We start from the raw sequence: 19,628 nt of genomic DNA, 5'->3' as shown, positions 1-19,628 counted from the left end.
AAAAAAAAAAAAACAGCTTTCCTCTTTTACAACAAAACTGCAAGGAACTGGACAACTTCAGGCAGCTTTTGTAAGGGGGTTTTACTGAAATGAAAAGAAAGCAGCAGTTGGACCATCCTGAACCAATTCCCTTTCTTTGGAAAGTGATCTTACAGATACTCCTCTAGTAATAAAGATAAGTTTAGTCTGAATCTCCTTCATCCTCAGATTCATCTGCTTCAAACCCTGTTTTGTAGCACTGGGATAAAGTTCTTAGCTCCTCCAGGGTTTCCTGGAAGTCATCATGTTCCACTCCAGCAGAGAAGAAGCTGGGCAGGCGCCGGGTGTTCAACTTCTGCAGGTCCTTATCCAAGCTGTGGAGGAGAGTGTGCAGGACTGCTGAGGACTGCAGGGCTGCCAGGACAGGGATGCTTTCCACAGCTGCAGAGGAAAAAAAAAGCAGCATTTAAATACACCCAGCAACACCTCTGCTTCTCCACTCTCTTCTGTTTTACAGTTGCCCAAGGCTTTGCTGTTCTGCAGACACTCCCAAGTGGTTCTGTTGGGGGTTTTAAAATAATTTTGACCTCTTTTAGCCCCACTCCTCCCCCCCATGTGGTTTCTTTCTAAGTTTAAGAGGCACTCGTTACCTGCTGAGGGGTATCTGGGAGGTTTATCCAGGAGGAAGCCTTCTCTGGTCAGAAGAGGAGAAAAAAACTGGGGGTAGGGAGGCAGAGTGTGACAGCTCTGCTGGAGCATGTGGGATGTGCTGTGGAAGGAAGGGGGTGAATGAAGTTACTCAGCACTCATCCTGCCTTCAGCTTCCAGGCACTGTTCCCCATTTCAAACCAACCTGAAGGCCCCAGGAAACACAGAGTGTAAATACTGCTGCAGGATCTGCTCTGAGCTCTCCCAGGTGTGGAGTGGAGAAGGGGGCTGCTTCCCCTGCCAGCTGCTGCAAAGAGAACCCATCTGTGGTTTTCCAGAGGACTTGGACAGGATCAGTGACTCAGCTGCTTGGCTCTCAAGGCACTATTGTGTCACTGGGCTTATTTTTGTTTTGTCCCCCAACAGAAGAACTGGGAATAACTTGTAAGAAGTCACTGCCATGGAGGGTGCCAGTGCTGGAGGGCAAAGTGCTGTTGAAATGCTGATTACCTGAGGTGACTTTCTTTGCAAATTCCTCGTAGCACAACAGACTGAGCAAAACAGCAGCTGACCTTTTGCTCCCTACATGAGGACAGAAGCTTCCAGGGCACCTCCTGCTCATAGGCACATAAAATATCAGGGAGTGAGGAGCCACGGAGGGCAGGAAAGGGAACAGAAGCCCAGGCAGCCACCACCTGCAAGGAAGAGAGGGGTGAGAAATTCTCCAGCACATTCCCCACGTCCTGTCTGTGCAAAGCAGGTTCAGGTGGAGCTGGAAGGATCAGAGGCTGCTGCTCTCTCTCCTGTACCTTTCTCCCAGAGAAGTTGAGGGTCTCAGCAAGGTGCAGCATGGAGCCCTGAGAGGAGCAGAGTCGGTAAGGAGCAGTGAGGGTATCGAGTGCTGCTGCCAGAATGGCACTGCTGTGGTAGTTGAGTGATGCCTGTGGGAGGGAAAGAAATGGAAAGTGGCAGGAAGTGTTAAATTAACCTGTTCTTCACTCAGTGTTGTATATTTAACTCCAGCACGTTGTAGATTTTATATATGGTTTAAATTCAGGGTTTGGATAAGCAGGAGTGCTGTTTGCAGCTTCTTAGGGCTTAGGCAAGGCTGGAGTTACATCCTCTGCCTGTGAATAACACAGCAAAGTGGGGTTTTCTCTCAGTGCTGAAACTGAAGGCAGCACACCAGAAAAAGAGGGACTTCAAAAAAGGAAATGTGTTGTTATTTTTAAGGATATGAGAGAAGTATGTGAATAAAAAGTACCCAGGGAAGTCTCTGCCCTCAGGGCAAAAAGCAGAAGAAAAAAATCTTTGCAGAACAAATTAACAAATATTGCTAAAAATACACACACACCTGTAGAGAGGGGTAAATCTGACCAAGCTGAAAGCTTAGAGATGCTGTTTGAGAAGAGAAGGCTGAGGGGTGACCTTATTACAGTGTTCCAGTACTTAAAGGGCAGCTCCAAAGGAGATGGAGACTCCTGATTTCCAAAGAATCCCATGGACAAGGGGCAATGGGCACAAGTTGCTCCTGGGGAGATTCACATTGAGCACAAGAGGAAAGTTTTTCCCTCTGAGGACAATCAGACCTTGGAGTTGTCTCCTAGGGGGGGGAGTGGTGGATTCCCAGAAGTTTCACATCTCATAAAAACAATATTAGAAGGGTTGGGCCAGGTGGTCTTTGAGGTCCCTTCCAACCTGTGATTCTCTGAAAAGCAACCAAGGTTGAGGTTTCTGCAGATCACTGCTGAGTTACCTACATCATAGTGGAGATATGGGAACATCACAGGAGGCTGTGGCTGGATTCCCAGGCTCCCACTGAGGGACAGGGGACAAAAGAGGGAGCTGTGACTGGAGAGGTGGACAATTCCCATGACTGTGTTCATCAGTCTGTAAAAGTTCTTCTGAAAATCCTAGAGGGGAAGAAGCCCAGGCCTTACAATGCAAACAAGGAATGGTCCAATCTGTGTGAAAGCCTCCCCTGGCCCGTTGTTTACTTACACCCCTGTTACTCATGACTGGAGTCAAACCCCAGGTGAGGATTCCTTTTCCTGAGTACTCATCACAGAGCAGTTCTGTCACTTTGGCACCAACTCCAGAGAATCCATTGTGGAGGTCACAGAGGACCTGAAATCCCTGTGTAAAATGATGGCAGCACCTCAGCTGCTCCTTAACCTTGAAGGGGAAGTTTCTTGAAAGAAAAGGGAGTTTGGACTAAGCTGCCAAACCTGCAGATTATCACATTCTTCAACATAGAAGTGCAGCCTATCTTCCAGCTCCTCTATGCAGCCAGGATCCCGCAGGAGACTTTCACCTTGTCCAAAGGCTTCGAGACAACCACAGTCCCTGAGGAAAAAAAAAACCAAAATCCAAACACGTGGGGGGGAAGAGCTTTATTCTCTCCCCTGTTAATTTCTCCTGTTCTGGACAACAGGTTCTGAACCAAACCACTAGGCTGTACCCATCATGCATGTACTGACGGATGACGTAGACACTTTTGGGGTGCAAGTGCACGTTGAGGTAATCGGACCAGACCCGGATGCTGCCAGCAGAGTGCACATCCTGGGACACACTGAGTCGTGAAGGGGCTGGAGAACTGCCTGGAACAAGACAGAGGTGAAGAACAAACAGCTTTTCAACTCCTGACATCCTCTCCAATGAACCAGCTTTGTATCTCATCTGATTTCTTAACCTGCTCTTTGCCTGATGCTTCTCTAAGCAAAGAAACATCCCATCATTTTCCATCTCTCCTTATGCTTGCTCACTGACAACTTCTCCTATTGTCCAGCACCAGCCTGCTGGCACAGGGCTTGTTGTCCCTCTGGGGTCCCAGCAAGAGAGTAAAACCCCCAAAACGGGACAGAAAACGCACACGCACCTTGGACGGCGGAGCTGGAACCTTCCTGCCCGTCAGAGGAAGCGTCTCCCTGGGGAAAGAGCCCGGCAGGATGCTCAGGGGCCGCTCTGCCTCCTCCCTCCACGCGTGACAGGGCGGGGGGTTCAAGCAGCTGCAGTCACCGCGCTGAGTACCGGGCCCGGCGGGCTGGGGCAGCGCTCGGAACCGCGGAAACGATCCCGTCCCCCCCCTCCCCGCATCCCCTCCTCACCCTCCGCTGTCCCGCGTTCTGCGCTGCGGAGCCCCCGCCCGGGGCGCGCTCCAGGTAAGAGGCGACCGCTCCGTCCCTGCAGAACAAACGGGCGGCAGCTGCCGGCGGCCCCGCGGACCCCCCCGAGCCCCGCTCGCCCGCACTCACCAGGACACCGGAGCCTCCGGGCCCGCCCCGCCGGCCCCCACCGCGCCCACGCCGCCTGCAAGAGAAATCGGTAACGGCGGGGCCGCCCCCTGCCCGCCCGCTGCCCCCTCCCCGCCTCCCGGTACCTTTCAGCTCCAGAGCCACCAGACGCGGGGTGTGGATCTCCCGGCCGCCCGGACCCCTCCCGGGCCGCAGCAGCACCGTGTGCCGGAGCTCGGAGGGTTCGGAGGGGCTGCGCAGCGCGGCGGCCTAAGGGGGAGCGGCTCAGGGCAGTGCGGGCCTCACACCCCCCAAACCCACCCCGCTCCCCCGGTCCTCCTTCCCCGCAAAGCGTCCCCTGCAGCCCTGCCCGCACCTGCAGCCCCCACCAGTGGGTCCCCACGCAGCCCGCGAACTGCCCGAGCTGCAGCGTCACCGCCTCCCCCGGCATCGCGCCCCGCACTCTCCCTCCGCCCACCCCGCGCCAAAGCGCGTGCGCGAACCGCACCCCGGGGCCTCAGAAACGGAACCGCGTCACACACGCAACCCCCACACCCCCCCCATCCTGAACAGGAGGACACCGACACAGACACCACGGGAGCCGCCAGCGCTCCCGCATTTATTGATTGTGCTAGAGGGGTCCCGCAAGCCGGTCCAGCTGCCGCGGGTTGGAGCCGCTCAGGAACCGCAGCTCCTCCTTCCCGTCCTCCGTGTGCGCTGTAAGAGACGAGCGGCGTTAGTGAGGGGGGGGAGCGGCCTCCTCCGGGACCCCCGCCCGCCCCCCCGGGCCGGTTCTGACCTTTCTCGTGCTGCAGCCACTTGCGGTCCAGGTAGTAACTGTAGCAGCTCTCGAACTCCCGCGGGCTGTAGTTGGGGACAGGGATAGGAACGAAGGGATCCAGAGCGTCGAAGCCCTCCTGGGGAGGAAGGGAGGATGGAAATGGAGCCGCCAGCCCAAGCAGAGTTCATAAAATCATTGACTTGGTTTGGTTGGAAAAGAGCTTCAAGATCTGCAACTGGTAGGCAAGACATCCAGTGACCCGTGTCCCTCAGCACCATGAGGGCTCTGAAACCCCTCCAAGGGCTCTGAAACCCCTCCAAAGAGTCTGAAACCCCTCCAAGGAGTCTGAAACCCCTCCAAAGAGTCTGAAACCCCTCCAAAGAGTCTGAAACCCCTCCAAGGAGTCTGAAACCCCTCCAAGGAGTCTGAAACCCCTCCAAGGGCTCTGAAACCCCTCCAAGGAGTCTGAAATCCCTCTAGGGATGGTGATTTCACCCCTGCTGGGGGCAGCTGGTTACAAAGAGAATAAAACCATGTGTGACCTGAGGAGGCTCTGAAGAAAAGTCTGCCCTGTGCCTTGGATTCTCCAGGATTTCTCTTGGTTTCCCAGTGTGAGGAGTGGTGGGGGAAGAGGCCAGGACTCACCTTGCCCAGCAATTCCTGGGGCAAATAGGCAGAGCTGGGCTTGAAGAGGGAACCTGTCTGGCTGAGGGTGGTCACAATGGCTCCTCCATTCTAAGGGAAAAGAAGATCAGAAAACCCTGTGAGCTACAACCACAGAATTCGTGAAACAGTCATGGACTGATGCTAAAAAAGTGTGAGGTATTTTCTTCTTCAACTTAATAGTTACAAAGTTCATTAACACAGGGAATACAAAGTTGGTGTTCCCAGTGCTGGCATTAAAATGTGTCATTCTTACAAAGAAATAAATGGCTTCCAGCTGCAACAACTGAAATAAGTTCAAAAAGGACTTTCCAGTACACTTTGAAATCTCAGGACTACCCCTACTAGAGACCTCAGCACTCAGGGGACTGGAAAATAAGGAGCTGACCTGCTGTGGCAAAAGAATTCAACAGCTTTTTGCAGGAACTGAAAGTTGCTTCTGCATTTTGGGGATATCACAGCCCAAAGTCCAGACTGAACTCACCCAATCGTTCCTCATCATCTTCCTTAGGTTGTACACGAGTGTCAGCTCCTCTGGAGAAACCTGGGGAAGATTGTCTTGTATCACTTTTTTTTTAGCATTGAGACATCAATTCCCCCCCTGCTTTAGACTGGAAGGATAATTTGCACCATTTAGGTGCCTTTTTTCCCTTTGCTGTCACTTGGCACTGTTGCATTCAGCCTTAGTGATGTCACAGAGAAACACCAGACCCCAAGGAGGCATCTGTGCACTTCTCCCTGACAACATCCTTCAGCAAAACCAATTTTGCAGGTCCCTCCAACTCAAAACCAAACAGAACACCCTCCCGTGCTCTCCCTTGCAGCAGGAATGCAGAAATGGCACCAGAGCTGACAACTCACAGGACTTTTGTCTTCCTTCTTTAGTGTAGTCCTTCCCCAGAGCGCGTTAACGCCGTCCACTGCCACGAGGAGTCGGAAGGAGCCGAGCTGACTTTGCTGCTTCAGCTCCCTCAGCACAACCCCGACAGCATCACTGGCATTTTTCACACGAGTCAAACCCTTCAGGTAGACAAAAGCACAGAGCTCAGCTCAGGTTTCTTGTTAATATGTAATGCTGGCAACTTGGCACAGTTTTTTACAGCCCTTTCTAAGGGGGAAGAGAAAATAAAGAGTGGAAAGTCCAGTTGTGCCTTTCAAAGGAGCAATCTGGTCTGAGGTACTGAGCATCAAAGAAGTAGGGACCTTTCAGGGGACAGAGTGGGTGGAGAGCAGCCAGACAGAGAGGGACCTTGGAGTCTGGATTGCCAGGAAGCTGAAGAGGAGCCAGCAGTGTGCCCAGGTGGCCAAGAAGGCCAATGGCATCCTGGGCTGGCTCAGGAACAGCGTGGCCAGCAGGTCCAGGGAAGGGATTCTGCCCCTGTGCTCAGCTCTGGGGAGGCCACAGCTTGAGTCCTGTGTCCAGTTCTGGGCCCCTCAGCTCAGGACGGAGCTTGAGGTGCTGGAGCAGGACCAGAGAAGAGCAAGGAGGCTGTGAAGGGATCCAGCAGAATTCCTGTGAGGAAGGGCTGAGGGAGCTGGGGGTGTTGAGGCTGGAGAAGAGGAGGCTCAGGGGAGACCTCATCACTCTCTGCAACTCCCTGAAAGGAGGTTGGAGCCAGGGGGGGGTTGGGCTCTTTTCCCAGGCAACTCTCAGCAAGACAAGAGGGCAGGGTCTCAAGTTGTGCCAGGGGAGGTTTAGGTTGGAGATGAGAAAGAATTTCTTTCTGGAGAGGGTGATCAGGCATTGGAATGGGCTGCCCAGGGAAGGAGTGGATTCTCCGTGTCTGGAGATCTTTCCAAAGAGCCTGGATGTGGCACTGAGTGGGCTGGGAACCACGGGGGGAGTGGATCAAGGGTTGGACTTGATGAGCTCTGAGGTCCCTTCCAACCCAGCCCATTCCATGATTCTCTGATTCAGACTGTAGTATTTGCTTTTACCCAGGTTCTCTGTACACCTTCCTTTACACTTCCATCACCTCTCCCCAAATGTGGTTTTTTTAGCCTTTTTTAGCCTTTTGTTGAAAGGGAAACACCTCCCATTTTCTAGAGCTGTTATTCATACAGAGCAATTGGTTCCACAAACACAAAGATGGGATCTCCTAATAAAAGATGAGACAAAGTCACAGCCACTTGTTCCTTACCTGTTCCACCACTTCACCCAATGGTCTGCCCTCCTCTGTGCTTTCTTGTTTGCCCCACACATACTTTTTTTGTGTTTTTATCTGCAGTAAGAAAACTACAATTAAACTGGGAACAAAGGCAGCCTGGTGAGTCTGGATGGCAGGATTCCTGGTTCTTTGCAGCAATGCTACAAACTGGAGCAGAATCTAGAAGTACTCATTGCAAAGAGCCAACCCCCCCAGGGAAGGACTTGAAGTGCTGCTACTACTCCAAAAATTTAGTTCCAGTGAAGGGTGGTTGAGAGCAACAGCAGGGCATGCATTAATCCATGATGCATTCCTCAAAAATGAGCAAATCAAGGTGCTCAGTGACAGGAATCAGTCCCTGAGAAATGATCCTGGGGCTAGTTCTTAGCCACTAACCCAAATAACCTGACAGGCTCTACACACCTCTTTTAGGAAGCGCTCGTTGGAGGTTTTGAAGTTCTTAAGCCAGGAAGAGGCTTCTAAAGGCTGATCCAGTCGGTCTTTGTTGTAGGAAGACTGCAGAAGTTCCTTGCAGTTTTTCACCCAGAGATGAGCTGTAAGCAAAAGAATAGAGGTGGGTTTCTTTCAAACTCAGTTGTGTGGGCTGGGTGGTGTTTGTGTTTGTATCTCTTCTCCTGCTTTGCTGGTAACAAAAATTTTGCCTTCCTTCACAGCCAGGACTCTCACAGAATCCCTGAGGCTGGAAGGGAACTCTGTGCTCATCAAGTCCAGCCCATGAGAGCAAAAAAAGTTCTCCCCTGAGATCAGACCCACTTGGAACATGTCCCCTGTTGTAGCTGTTAACAGTGAGGTAAAAAAGTCCGACTGGAAACATGGGAGAGTGTGTGAAAAGAACTAATTCTGTTCTGCTTTGTTTGGAGGTGTTTTATAAGCCTCCTCCACTATGGAAAAAACCCCAAAGATAATTTTCTGTGGCCTGCCCTACACCTTTCACTGTCTCAGCAAGTGTGTGTGATGTGGGAACACCAACACCAGCAGTGTCCTTACCATCAGGGACGTGCAGCACCAGCCAGCCTTGCCTGGCACAGAAGTGAACAACGTGGCACAAGGTCATGGTCTTCCCTGTTCCCTTCTCACCATCTCCAAAGGGACTGTCAAGGAAAAGTCTCCAAAAAAACCCAGTTCAATTTATCCTTAACAATTCTTTCACAAAAGGCATAAAGGAGGTTCAAAGGTGGTAAAAGCAGAGGTGGTTCAGCACCAAAGCCAGCCCAAAGGGTTCTTTTTTTTCTGTATCCTCCCACCCCACTATATCAAGAGCTGAGATTTCCATTCCTTTAGCTGTGCCCTATTTGTGATCTGTGCCATAAACCAAATCTGGCTTAAAATAAAAGTATATGATGTCCACAAACCTCCCAGGACTGGCTTTGCTGACCACATCCACGTGGCAGAACTAAACCACAGTGGTCAGCAGAGGATCAAGACATCTCTAAACTCACCTGCTTGCATTTAATTTGCATTCTACCATCAAAAGATACAGATCACATATCTGACAGCTGGGTGTGCAAAGTTGGAGCTTTTCAGGTAAGTGAAAAGTTCCAGGGCTGGTTTTCTCACCATCACAAAAGCTTCATTGAAGGTCTTAATCTGAGGAAATGAACAGAATATGAAGCAGCAGCTGGGTGCTGGCACCCTAAAGCTGTCCCTGGTTTGACTCCACCTCTGTCCTGCAAACTCTGCTCTCCCAGGACCAGATTTACATCATGGGGATGGCATCTTGGTCCATGGGGAAGTTGGGTGTTGAGTGCCCCAAGGACTTTCGTGTCCTTTGTGTGCCTGGAAATGGTTTCCAGGATCAGGTGTTTCATTCCCTTCCCAGAAATCAAGGTGAGGCTGAGTGGTTTGTCAGCAAATCAAAAGCCAACCACCTGGAATTCCTAACTCCCAGCTAAGAAATCTCTTCCTAAACTCAAGCAGGCAGAGTTGGCTCCTTACAGAGCCTGATCCACTCCCAGCCCCATCTGCCTCACAAGAGGAATCAAGAAGAATTTTCTGTGGCTGATACAAACTTATTTTCAGGAGACATTCTGTGACACATTCTGTTTCATACAGACACAGAATAAATTTCTGTCATTTACTGTGCACTCAGAGATGAAAAACACCAGAGAGAATCTTGGCTGAGGTGGAATCCTCACACCAATGTTCTGGTTAGTTGGACTGACAGCTTTTAGATGGAGGAAATAACAGTAAGGACCAGGAATAATCATACAGCACTTCATCTTATTCCAAGAGGAAAGCATGGTGGATGCTGGATGCATGGATTACATGATGGATCTGGCTCTTCCCCTGGCTCTAGGACTCAGTACCTGCTGCTGGAAGCGAGGGGGCAGCCCCTGGGGAAACACAACTTTCAGCTCCTCCAGAGGAATGCTGTAGTGGCGCCCCTCGTGGTGTTCCGTGTGCTTGGCCTGGGGAGGTAAAATGCAAAGTGTCAGACTGGGGAAACCTTTGGGTTCTGGATACAGAAGAGAATTTAACAGGGAGGGAACACTCCACCGAAGCGAGCAGTGTCTTGGTAAGTAGATAATTGCAATAAGATGCTTATTAAGGGTCAGAAGAAATCACATTTAAATTAAAGAAGGGGTTGCAGGATCAGACACTGCTGGGAGATGTGGAGGAGTCTCAGGAAAGGCAATAAACCTACCTGGCAATAATCCATAAAGGGATTTTTTTGGAGCTTGTATATGACCCATTATGTTTTGTGGCCACTGGTTGCCCTGTTACACTTCTTGAAATGATCTTTTAATAGTTACTTGTGCTTCTGGTCACCCCAACACCTTTATGGCAATATGAGAGTTACCTGACAAGATTTCAATTTGCTTTTAAGCCTGCAAAAAAATTTCTGGCTTCTAGTTTGTCCTTTGCTGTTTCTCAGAAGGAAACCTTAGGTGCCATTTGCCTTTGTAACTCAGGCTGCTTGCTTGAAACTCTGGTTTCTGGGGCACCAACCTCAAGTCCCTTGCTGTGACAGAAGTGGTCACTTCTTATTCCTCCAGCAACCTCCATCATCCTGCATTATTTAGAGTGACTACTTTAAGACCTTACACTCAGAAAAGGTTTTTACTAGTATCTGAAAATTTAATGCCTGTTTTATCCTTTTTTTCCTTTCAATATTCTATTTCCCTGCCATGCAATACTTGCAAAGCACTTTTTTAATTGGTCCAGTAATCAGTTTGTGTGTCTTGTGCATTTAGGAGAGGATATAAACTACTCTGCAGTACTTCCACTGTGACTTTTAGCAGCTCTGAGCTTTGAAGCTCCATGGATGTAAAGTTAAATAATCCTCCTCTATATTCCTGTATATGCCAGTCTTTTGCTTCAGTTTTGATTGGGATGGAATCAGAATATAACAACTTCCTTGTTTTCTTTATTTTACATAATAATGATCCAGGAAAAGCAGTTTTCTCTTCAGAAAGAAAAAGCAGCAGTTGCTCTATCTCCCAGCTTTCATTGATTTGGGGGTTGAGCCAGATTTCCCTTGTATTCTTTATTAGCTTTGGTGTAGACCTGGGGTTTTAATTTACTGAGGCCCAAAAAAGATGAAGAAAACCCTGGCATGGGCTTGGTCACTCACCTGTGCAGTCAGCTGCAGCACCAGGAGTTCTCCAACCCCTGGATTCTTGTTATGTCTCAGTCTCCCTCCCTTTTTTTTCTCTTCAGACCAAATTTTTCAGTTTTCCAGCATGCAACATGCCAGGGCTCTTAAACTCTGCCCACTCCCTCCACTCTGACAAGCTCCTGGTAACTGCACCTCAGTTTCCCTCCTTAGTAAGTCAGGGTGTGCTGGGCTGGATGATTTACCTGGCTACAGCTGCAGGATGTCAGGTACCCACAGCTCTTCCAAATCTGAAGAAACCATTTGTTAACTTCAGCAAAACTGCTCTCTGAGCTGCCCGAGTTGCCCATCTGGTGTCTACTGCTCAGCAAATCTTAGCAACAGGAAGAAAATTCAAAAAACCTGGCTAAGCAATAGCTCATCTGCTGTAAGGAGCTATTTTTTTGGAGACTGACTAAAGAGGAGAATTATTGAGAGACTTTGGTCTTTTTCAGAGCTGTGTTTCAAACTCTGGGCTGGATTCCCTTGAGTTTTCCTGCACGTGTTGGACACTGACTAAGAGCACCTGTGTTTTTGTGTGGCAGTGTTAACAGAAGAGCAGTCAGTCCTCCAGAGACCATTTTCATTCTCAGTTTCATCACCTTGGGCAAATTCCTTCAGTCTCTAGGTCCTAGGTGTGTAAAGTGGGTCAGGAGCTTAATCCTGGTGTTTAGTCACTCAGAGTTTTGCTAACAAGAAGGTCTATAAAAGCAAAGTCTTATTAAAAATGTAGTTTTCCTCTGTCTCCCTGATCCATTTTTAAAAGGAGGTTATGGGCAGGAGCATGGGGCAGGCAGAGCTATCAGGTTTGCTGGGGAAGGGAACCAGCAGAGCTGCAGCACAGAGAGCCTGAGGAACACAGAGCTGATAAATTAATAATCACCAGTGGTTGTCACCAAACATCAGGCACGTGAAGTCAGAATGCCAAAGCCAGTTGCCTGGCAACATAAATGGTAGGCACAGGACAGTGGGGACAATCCTTGCCATCTGGACTCTTCTGTGCAATCTATAGAGACACTCAGATCACGTGAGGAAGATCATCTGCATGCTGCTGTTTCCATAGAGACCCCAGAGGAATCGGTATTGAAAGACTCCAATTACAGAGGCAGCAGAAAAGCACCTCAAAGGCTTATTCCATTAATTTATTCCACTTCATTTTGTGCTGGAGACAGAGAGTGTGAGGCTGGAATTATGATGCTGGAGAGTTGTGCTATGCTGAGGTCATCTTGGGTGTGTTTTTTCTCCCCCTTCACAGCCAATTTGGGGAGGTTAGTCAGGGAAGAATAACCCTGGAGTTGGAATTAATGTGTCTGATGACAAGCTAAGCCACATTTAAGCTTTTACAACATCCCATCTATCTCATCTGTGCAACTAGAAAGAAGGAATCAATACTTGTTCCCAGGAGCTTTCAGGCAGAGGAGCAGCCCAGTCTTGTTTAAACCCAGGGAAATGCCCTGCAGAGCCATGACCTGTTTTCCTTGGGGCTGGGGATCATGGTGTGGATGTCTCTGATTAGGCCTGGAATAACACAGGAATTTTTCACAGGAATAACACAATCCCAGGAAGAGTCTCCTGGCTCAAGCACATGCAGGGCCAGACTGATGGAACTGAGGCACTTGCTTGTCTGACACCCACAGTTGTGGCACCCACTCACCGGGTCACTCTCACTGGTGTAGAAAACTGCCCTGGGTTTTTCTGGCAGAGTTTGGGCATCCTGACTGGCAAGGGAACTGAAGCAATCCTTGGCTGCTGCATGGAGGGCAAATCCATGCTCCAACTAGGGAAAGAAAAAGACAACAAACTTTTCAGCAGTCAGAGACTACAGGTTGAAAATCCAGGTAGTTTGTTTTGTGTGAACACATCATTGTCAGCTTGAGGTCCAAGATGGGAGTTCCCTGAAAACCTGACTGCTTCAGAACCCCATTTCAAACCCACTCAAGTAATCTCCCAGCTTAAGTCATCCAGAGAGTCAAGCCCTGGGCAATCCTCTTCAAGATTACTTAAAGGCACAAGTGGAGCCATTAAGGTCTCATTGCTGGGAAATTCCCACAATGTTTCTGCCCCAACTGATGAATAGCAGCAAGGACCTTGGAAATTCAAGCCATCTCCTAAGCCATAATCACTTCAATTATTGAGGGATTAGTGCAGTGCTGCCCACTATTTGATATTTATAATTACCTTCCCTGCACCCATTTTCCTAACTGTGTCCCTGCATACAGAATCTTTCATTAGAATACAGACCTGGCTGAGAAACTGAAACAGCCAGCTAAGCTGATTAATTCTTTTTTTCCATAGCCAGGCTGCCTGTAAAGCCTCCCCAAAATAGGCAAGAAAATGAGTAGCAGGAGGAGAAGCCTTTTCTTGTCTTATGGTGATAGAAAATATGAGCACTTGTCAATGAATAATAAAAAGAAAAAAAGAGTTTGTGCTCCCAACAGAGGCTGTGACCAAAGGGAGCAAAACTGAAAGCTGCCCTTCATCTTACTGACTGGAACAGTTGTAAACTGAGCAAGTGGTTTCCTATTTTGTCTGCACAGCCTCAGACTCAAGTTTAAGAGACAGAAGCAGCTGCTCCAGTGCTCCCTGGCCCCTCAGTTTAGGAAGGAGATTGAGGTGCTGGAGCAGGTCCAAAGGAGGCAACTGGGCTGGTGAAGGGATCCAGCAGAGATCCTGTGAGGAAGGGCTGAGGGAGCTGGGGGTGTTGAGGCTGGAGAAGAGGAGGCTCAGGGGAGACCTCATCACTCTCTGCAACTCCCTGAAAGGAGGTTGGAGCCAGGGGGGGGTTGGGCTCTTTTCCCAGGCAACTCTCAGCAAGACAAGAGGGCACAAAGGGTCTCAAGTTGTGCCAGGGGAGGTTTAGGTTGGAGATGAGAAAGAATTTCTTTCTGGAGAGGGTGATCAGGCATTGGAATGGGCTGCCCAGGGAAGTAGTGGATTCTCCGTGTCTGGAGATCTTTCCAAAGAGCCTGGATGTGGCACTGAGTGCCATGGGCTGGGAACCACGGGGGGAGTGGATCAAGGGTTGGAGCTGATGATCTCTGAGGTCTCTTCCAACCCAGCCCATTCCATGATTCTCTGATGCAGTTCTGCTCTCAGCTGAGGTTTCTGCAGGGGTCATCTGAAAGCCACAAGAGCTCAGGACAAAGTGGAAGGTTGGGGTTACCCCACATCCCACCCTGAACAAGCAACAGGCTCCTGAATCAGTATCTCAGCTCTTAGGGAAGGAATTAAACCCCTTGGTGCTCAGCACCAGGTATCCAGAGAACACAGAAGGTCAGCAAACATTCACCTCTGTCACCCCATTTTAACACCTTTTCCCACCCAGTGTTCTTTTCTGCATCAAACCAGTCAGGCCCTTTGATTTGGGAGTGTTTTGTTTTAAGGTCACAGAAGTGACTTAATTTACAGCCTGGAGCAAGGCACCAAGATGCCATTTAACACATCAATTATTAGAGCAAGCAACTGTTGTCACCTGGTCACCTAGATCATGTCAGCCCTGGGTCATTTTTCTCCTGGTATCAGTGCCTCTCATTTTATCTGAACATCCCATATTCCCTTTTCAAGGGAATTTCTTGGGGCTGTCAGCTTTGCTCCTGCTCTGAGGAGGAGAACATCCCTTCTCCAGAGTACCCCACAAATCCTTGGCCCTGACCTGTGTAGCAATGAGTGAAAATTAAGCAAATATTAAACTTCTGGTCTGCTCATGTTCAGTTTTGGCTCAAGGATTCAGCTGAATGATAGAGCAGTATCAGGAATATCACCTGATTAAAAGCAAGATCCCAGAAGATCTGCAGGAGTTGGATTCTCTGTGGTTCAAAACCCAGTTCCTGACAAGCTCTGGGAAGACTTAAGTAGGAAAAGGTGCAAGTATGAGCAGGATATGTCTTGAAGTCCAGTTCTTGCAGCCAGCACCATGGAGTTTCTCTTTTTCTATCACCAGAACTACCTCATCTTTAATGACTTCCTCCTGGAAATTACCATTTAAACACAAACCCTTCTTTGAGCCTCAGCTCTTCTTCAGTCACCTCCCAGCCCTGGAGTGCTTTGGAACTTGCCCTTTGTGGACAACACCAGGACCAGCATTCAAGTATCTGGAGGCTTAAAATGCTTTGTAGCTCTTACAGAAGTGTCATTTTGCCAATCAAGAAAAGCTCCTGAGCAGTGAACACAGAACTGTTCCCACTTCTGAATTTGGGAGACCCAGAGCTGCAGCTGAGGAGTTTCTGTCTTTCCCTTTGCAAAATCCAGGCACAAATCCATCTGCATTTTTAACAGGCTACAAGAATCCTTCTGAGTGCCCTGGAATACCACTGCCAAGGCATTAAATACTCTGATTTTATGGCAGCAACGTGCCACTTGGTGGATCCTCTTGGAAGAGAGGACAGTGGCTTAAAACTGACACCCAAGGCATCACCAAGAGTGCCAGAAGCACCCAGACACCTTTCTGGCTCCCTGCAAAGTAAATCCTAACATGCCTGTGATGTTCTCACGTTTCCACACCCCCTTTTAACCCCAATTTATGCTCGTGGTGCAGAGTGGATTTTAAGTGAGCTCCTGCCTGCCAAAGGACTCAGTAATCCAACTCAGATCCCTGAAATGGCAGCAAAGCATCACGTGGTGGCTGGAGATTAATCACAAAGTCATGTGCCATAAGGTGGAGCTGTTCCTACACCATTCCACAGCCTCTAGGAAAAAAAGCTGTTGATTTCCTCTAGAGAAAAAAAAAAGCTGTTGATTTCCTCTAAAAAAAAAAAGCTGTTGATTTCCTCCAGGCTGCCATCACCACCCCAGCACCACCCAACCAGAACCTCCTCCCTGGAAAGCAGCAGTTGCACACCCACCCTGCAGATCACCAGGGAGAAAGCATTTAAAAGAGCAAAAAAAAAAAAAAGCAAAAAGGGGAAGTTTTTCCCTTTAGGAAGCCATCCCAGGGATGCACCAGGAATTCATAAAGCAGTTCAGACCCTGTGGAAGCTCTGCTGCTGGCAGAGTTAACATCACTCCCCTCACCTGAGGCACTGAGCTCTCCTGGGCACAAATCTTCCCACCTGCACCAGGAGGGGTGTGAAAGGCCCTGGGGGTTCCCCCCTGTGTCAGGGTTTCCTCCTCTTTGTCCCTTCCAGCAGAAAACCCATTCTCTGTTTCCTCAGGAACACTCAAGTTGTGGAATTTCAGCCCACTGGACATTTCAGAAGGTTCAACTTGAGCCTTGTGACAGATTTCACCCAGCCTGGCTTCCATGTTCATAGAATCATGGAATGGGCTGGGTTGGAAGGGACCTCAGAGCTCATCAAGTCCAACCCTTGATCCACTCCCCCCGTGGTTCCCAGCCCACTCAGTGCCACATCCAGGCTCTTTGGAAATCTCTCCAGACACGGAGAATCCACTCCTTCCCTGGGCAGCCCATTCCAATGCCTGATCACCCTCTCCAGAAAGAAATTCTTTCTCATCTCCAACCTAAACCTCCCCTGGCACAACTTGAGACCCTTTGTGCCCTCTTGTCTTGCTGAGAGTTGCCTGGGAAAAGAGCCCAACCCCCCCTGGCTCCAACCTCCTTTCAGGGAGTTGGAGAGAGTGATGAGGTCTCCCCTGAGCCTCCTCTTCTCCAGCCTCAACACCCCCAGCTCCCTCAGCCCTTCCTCACAGGATTCTGCTGGATCCCTCCACAGCTCCTTGCCTCTCTGGACCTGCTCCAGCACCTCACTCCTTCCTGAAGCTTGAGGGCCCAGAACTGGACACAGGACTCAAGCTGTGGCCTCCCCAGGGCTGAGCACAGGGGCAGAATCCCTTCCCTGGACCTGCTGGCCACGCTGTTCCTGAGCCAGCCCAGGATGCCATTGGCCTTCTTGGCCACCTGGGCACACTGCTGGCTCCTCTTCAGCTTCCTGGCAATCCAGACTCCCAGCTCCCTTTCTGCCACTCTGTGCCCAGCCTGGAGCTCCCCATGGGGTTGCTGTGTTGAACCTCATCCCCTTGGGATCATCCCAACTCTCCAGTCTCTCCAGGTCCCTCTGCAGAGCCCTCCTGCCTTCCAGCTGATCCACACTCCCCCCAGCTTGGTGTCATCTGGGAATTTGCTGATGATGGACTCAATCCCCTCATCTAAATCATCAATGAAGATATTGAACAGCACTGGGCCCAACACTGATCCCTGGGGGACACCACAGCCACCATTTTGATGCAGCCCCGTTCAGCACCACTCTCTGGGCCCGTTCCAGCAGTTCCTGACCCAGCACAGGGTGCTCCTGTCCAAGCTGTGGGCTGACAGCTTTTTCAGGAGGATGCTGTGGGAGACGGTGTCAAAGGCCTTGCTGAAGTCCAGGTAGTTCTACTCTCCAGCCCAGGGAGAGAAATGCAGGAGTCAAAACACACCCCCAGAGTTTGTCTCTCCCCTAAAACAGGAGCTCACACCCCAACTCTACAGGAGACACCAAGTTTTTAGAGGCTGAACATCAAGAATCTCACTTCTTACACTTGGAAAATTGCCATTCCAAGCCACAAAACAAGAAATGCAGTAAGCAGCAGGATGCTTTTACAGGACTTACCTTCAGAGGGGAGCAGAAGAGGCCTTTCAGACTTCTTAGCATTTTCTCTGCAGAGACAGAAAGGGAGTTTTGGGGAGGTTTTATCATGTTCAGGTATCTTCTGCAGGAGAAAATCCTTCCTGCTCAGAGAGCTTGAAGTAATTCAGACAACTTAAAAAGCTCTGAAGCAAACAAAGCTTCCACTGACAGCAAAGCTTCCACTGATAAGCAACATCTAATAAATATATTCCCTTATTCTGTTATTTTTATGTTCCCTTGTTATTTTTTTAACAGACATCTATCAAAAGAAAAAAAAAATTACTTTACAAGACCCTTTTTTTATCTAGCAAGGGCAGATTCTTTTATTGGGCAAGGGGATCTGTTAAGGGATGCAAGAGCAAGGGCTACACACTGATTCTTTTGAATAAACTGAAATCATGCAGCCTGAAGGTGCTTCTGTGCCCTCAGCTTCATCCCAAGTTTCTCTTAGTATCCACTCCTCTGCAGCTTGGCTTCTACCAGGAGAAAGAACCCCAAAAAGAAACCACTTGAGCAATTGTGCTGCAAAACTGGGGGCCAAAAAGGTGAATAAATTAAATCTGTCATCTCTGCCAGCAGCCAAGGCTTTTTCTTCCCCCACTTGCTTAGAAGAAAACTAAGATAAGTGAGAGAATGACCTTGTCAGTCCTGGGAGGAGCTGGGTCTGGGTGGGATGGGTGGTGAAGTGGAGTGCCAAGATGATTTAACTGCAGAAAATGAGAAAATAATTCCCCAGTGGAAAATAACTCCCCAGAATTTTGCTTTCATCTGCCTGTCATTAATGCACAATAAATATTTGGGGGAAAAGAAAGCTCCTTGAAGAGCTTCTGCTTCAAGAAGGAGCGAAGAGATCAGTGTTAACTCTTACTGTGCCATTCCAGCAGAGACAGGAGGAGAAATCCAGCTCCCCAGGAGCATCTGGAACCCATTTGCTTCCTATTTGCTCCAAACCAAAGGTTTAGCAGTGAAAAAAGTGAGGGTGGGAAAGCTGTGTGCTCAAACACAACCTGTGAAACTAAAAACTCACAAGAACCTCAAATTTCTGTTTATTTGGGACTGAGTTTTTTGGCTACTTCACACAAGTTGGAAGGGTTCTTCTCCAGGGTCTGGATATCCACGGGAGCAGCTTCAGAAGAAGAGGACATCAGAACCTGGACCTAGATTTAAAACCTGACCCACTTGGGATTTTGTTCCCCTGGAGAAAACAACCTGAAAACCTTGGGGCTTTGAGGAAGGGATTTAGAAATAGGATTTGCTAGTAAAAAATCTGCAAAGAACCCTGACAGTTCTGTTTGCTGCCATCATTAACCGGACCCATCACCTCTGGGTACCAGATTAAAACCCAGTTTCTGGTTCCTTGCCGTCTGTATCTTTACTACTGCCAGAAACAACACATTTACACCCTGTAGATGATTGAAATCACCAGAAACACAGGAGGAGAAAGTCAACCAGACCTCCGGACACCTCAGGGCCCCTTCCACCCCTTCTCCCTTACTCCAAGTTTCTCTTTTTTTTCTTTTTGCCACAACCGAGAGGCAGAAACTGCATCAACCCCGCGCTGCCCGTGACAGAAAACCGGGGAACTGAAATCCTCATCTTAAAACCCTCCAAGGAGCACTAAGGCACCGGGATCCCCCGCTCCTCCCGCCTCTCCCGGGGCCCTTTCTCTCCTCCCTCAGGGATCGCTCCCCGCGCCCGCCTCGGCCTCCACGCGGCTGCTGACCCACGGCCGCCGCCGCCATGACCCGGAGATCGGTCCCGCAAGGTGCAGCCGCCGAGCAAGGTGCCGGCCGGCCCACAGCCCGGTTCGGTTCGGTCCGGTTCGGTTCCGCCCGGTCCGGTCCCGTCACTCACCGCCCGCCCCGCTGACAGGATCCGCCGCGCGCCAGGCCGCGGGTGACGCGAGGCCGCTACGGGTGCCCCGCGAGGCCAAACAACCCCGCAGGCTCCGCCCCACGCTCCGGGCTGAGGCTGCTGTGGGCGGGGGCGGGGCCACAG

General features: G+C 49.8%; 2 protein-coding genes across 6 annotated transcripts; both read right to left on the bottom strand.

Annotated features, from left to right (window-relative positions):
* Positions 1 to 63: 63 nt before the first annotated feature.
* MSTO1 (misato mitochondrial distribution and morphology regulator 1) lies at positions 64 to 4,317 on the bottom strand. 3 transcript variants are annotated; one of them, XM_030465300.1, is made up of 14 exons: positions 4,237 to 4,317; positions 4,007 to 4,130; positions 3,882 to 3,936; positions 3,735 to 3,810; positions 3,506 to 3,554; positions 3,089 to 3,227; positions 2,856 to 2,973; positions 2,629 to 2,763; positions 2,388 to 2,540; positions 1,437 to 1,568; positions 1,138 to 1,322; positions 833 to 934; positions 630 to 748; positions 64 to 420 (listed from the first exon to the last, which is right to left on the bottom strand). In XM_030465300.1, exons 1-14 carry the CDS (start codon positions 4,309 to 4,311, stop codon positions 182 to 184), a joined length of 1,701 nt encoding a protein of 566 aa, XP_030321160.1. In that variant the 5' UTR covers positions 4,312 to 4,317; the 3' UTR covers positions 64 to 181. The 3 variants fall into 3 exon arrangements, with proteins under 3 accessions (XP_030321160.1, XP_030321161.1, XP_030321162.1); XM_030465302.1 differs by having other exon boundaries at positions 336 to 420; positions 1,200 to 1,322; XM_030465301.1 differs by lacking the exon at positions 2,629 to 2,763.
* Positions 4,318 to 4,440: 123 nt separating this feature from the next.
* DAP3 (death associated protein 3) lies at positions 4,441 to 19,606 on the bottom strand. 3 transcript variants are annotated; one of them, XM_030465304.1, is made up of 13 exons: positions 19,485 to 19,606; positions 17,613 to 17,659; positions 12,722 to 12,844; positions 9,779 to 9,880; positions 8,951 to 9,059; positions 8,460 to 8,552; positions 7,875 to 8,005; positions 7,446 to 7,526; positions 6,166 to 6,324; positions 5,789 to 5,848; positions 5,287 to 5,376; positions 4,660 to 4,777; positions 4,441 to 4,577 (listed from the first exon to the last, which is right to left on the bottom strand). In XM_030465304.1, the coding sequence occupies exons 2-13, from the start codon at positions 17,652 to 17,654 to the stop codon at positions 4,492 to 4,494; spliced, it is 1,194 nt and encodes a 397-aa protein (XP_030321164.1). In that variant the 5' UTR covers positions 17,655 to 17,659; positions 19,485 to 19,606; the 3' UTR covers positions 4,441 to 4,491. The 3 variants fall into 3 exon arrangements, with proteins under 3 accessions (XP_030321164.1, XP_030321163.1, XP_030321165.1); XM_030465303.1 differs by lacking the exon at positions 19,485 to 19,606 and adding an exon at positions 19,354 to 19,457; XM_030465305.1 differs by lacking the exon at positions 19,485 to 19,606 and adding an exon at positions 18,269 to 18,297.
* Between the last annotated feature and the right edge of the window lie 22 nt (positions 19,607 to 19,628).

Source organism: Calypte anna, chromosome 25 (genome assembly GCF_003957555.1).
Source record: "Calypte anna isolate BGI_N300 chromosome 25, bCalAnn1_v1.p, whole genome shotgun sequence".
In the NCBI taxonomy this organism is placed as follows: Eukaryota; Metazoa; Chordata; class Aves; order Apodiformes; family Trochilidae; genus Calypte; species Calypte anna.
Note: the sequence above shows the minus strand (reverse complement) of the source record. Positions and strands in the feature narration are given on the sequence as shown.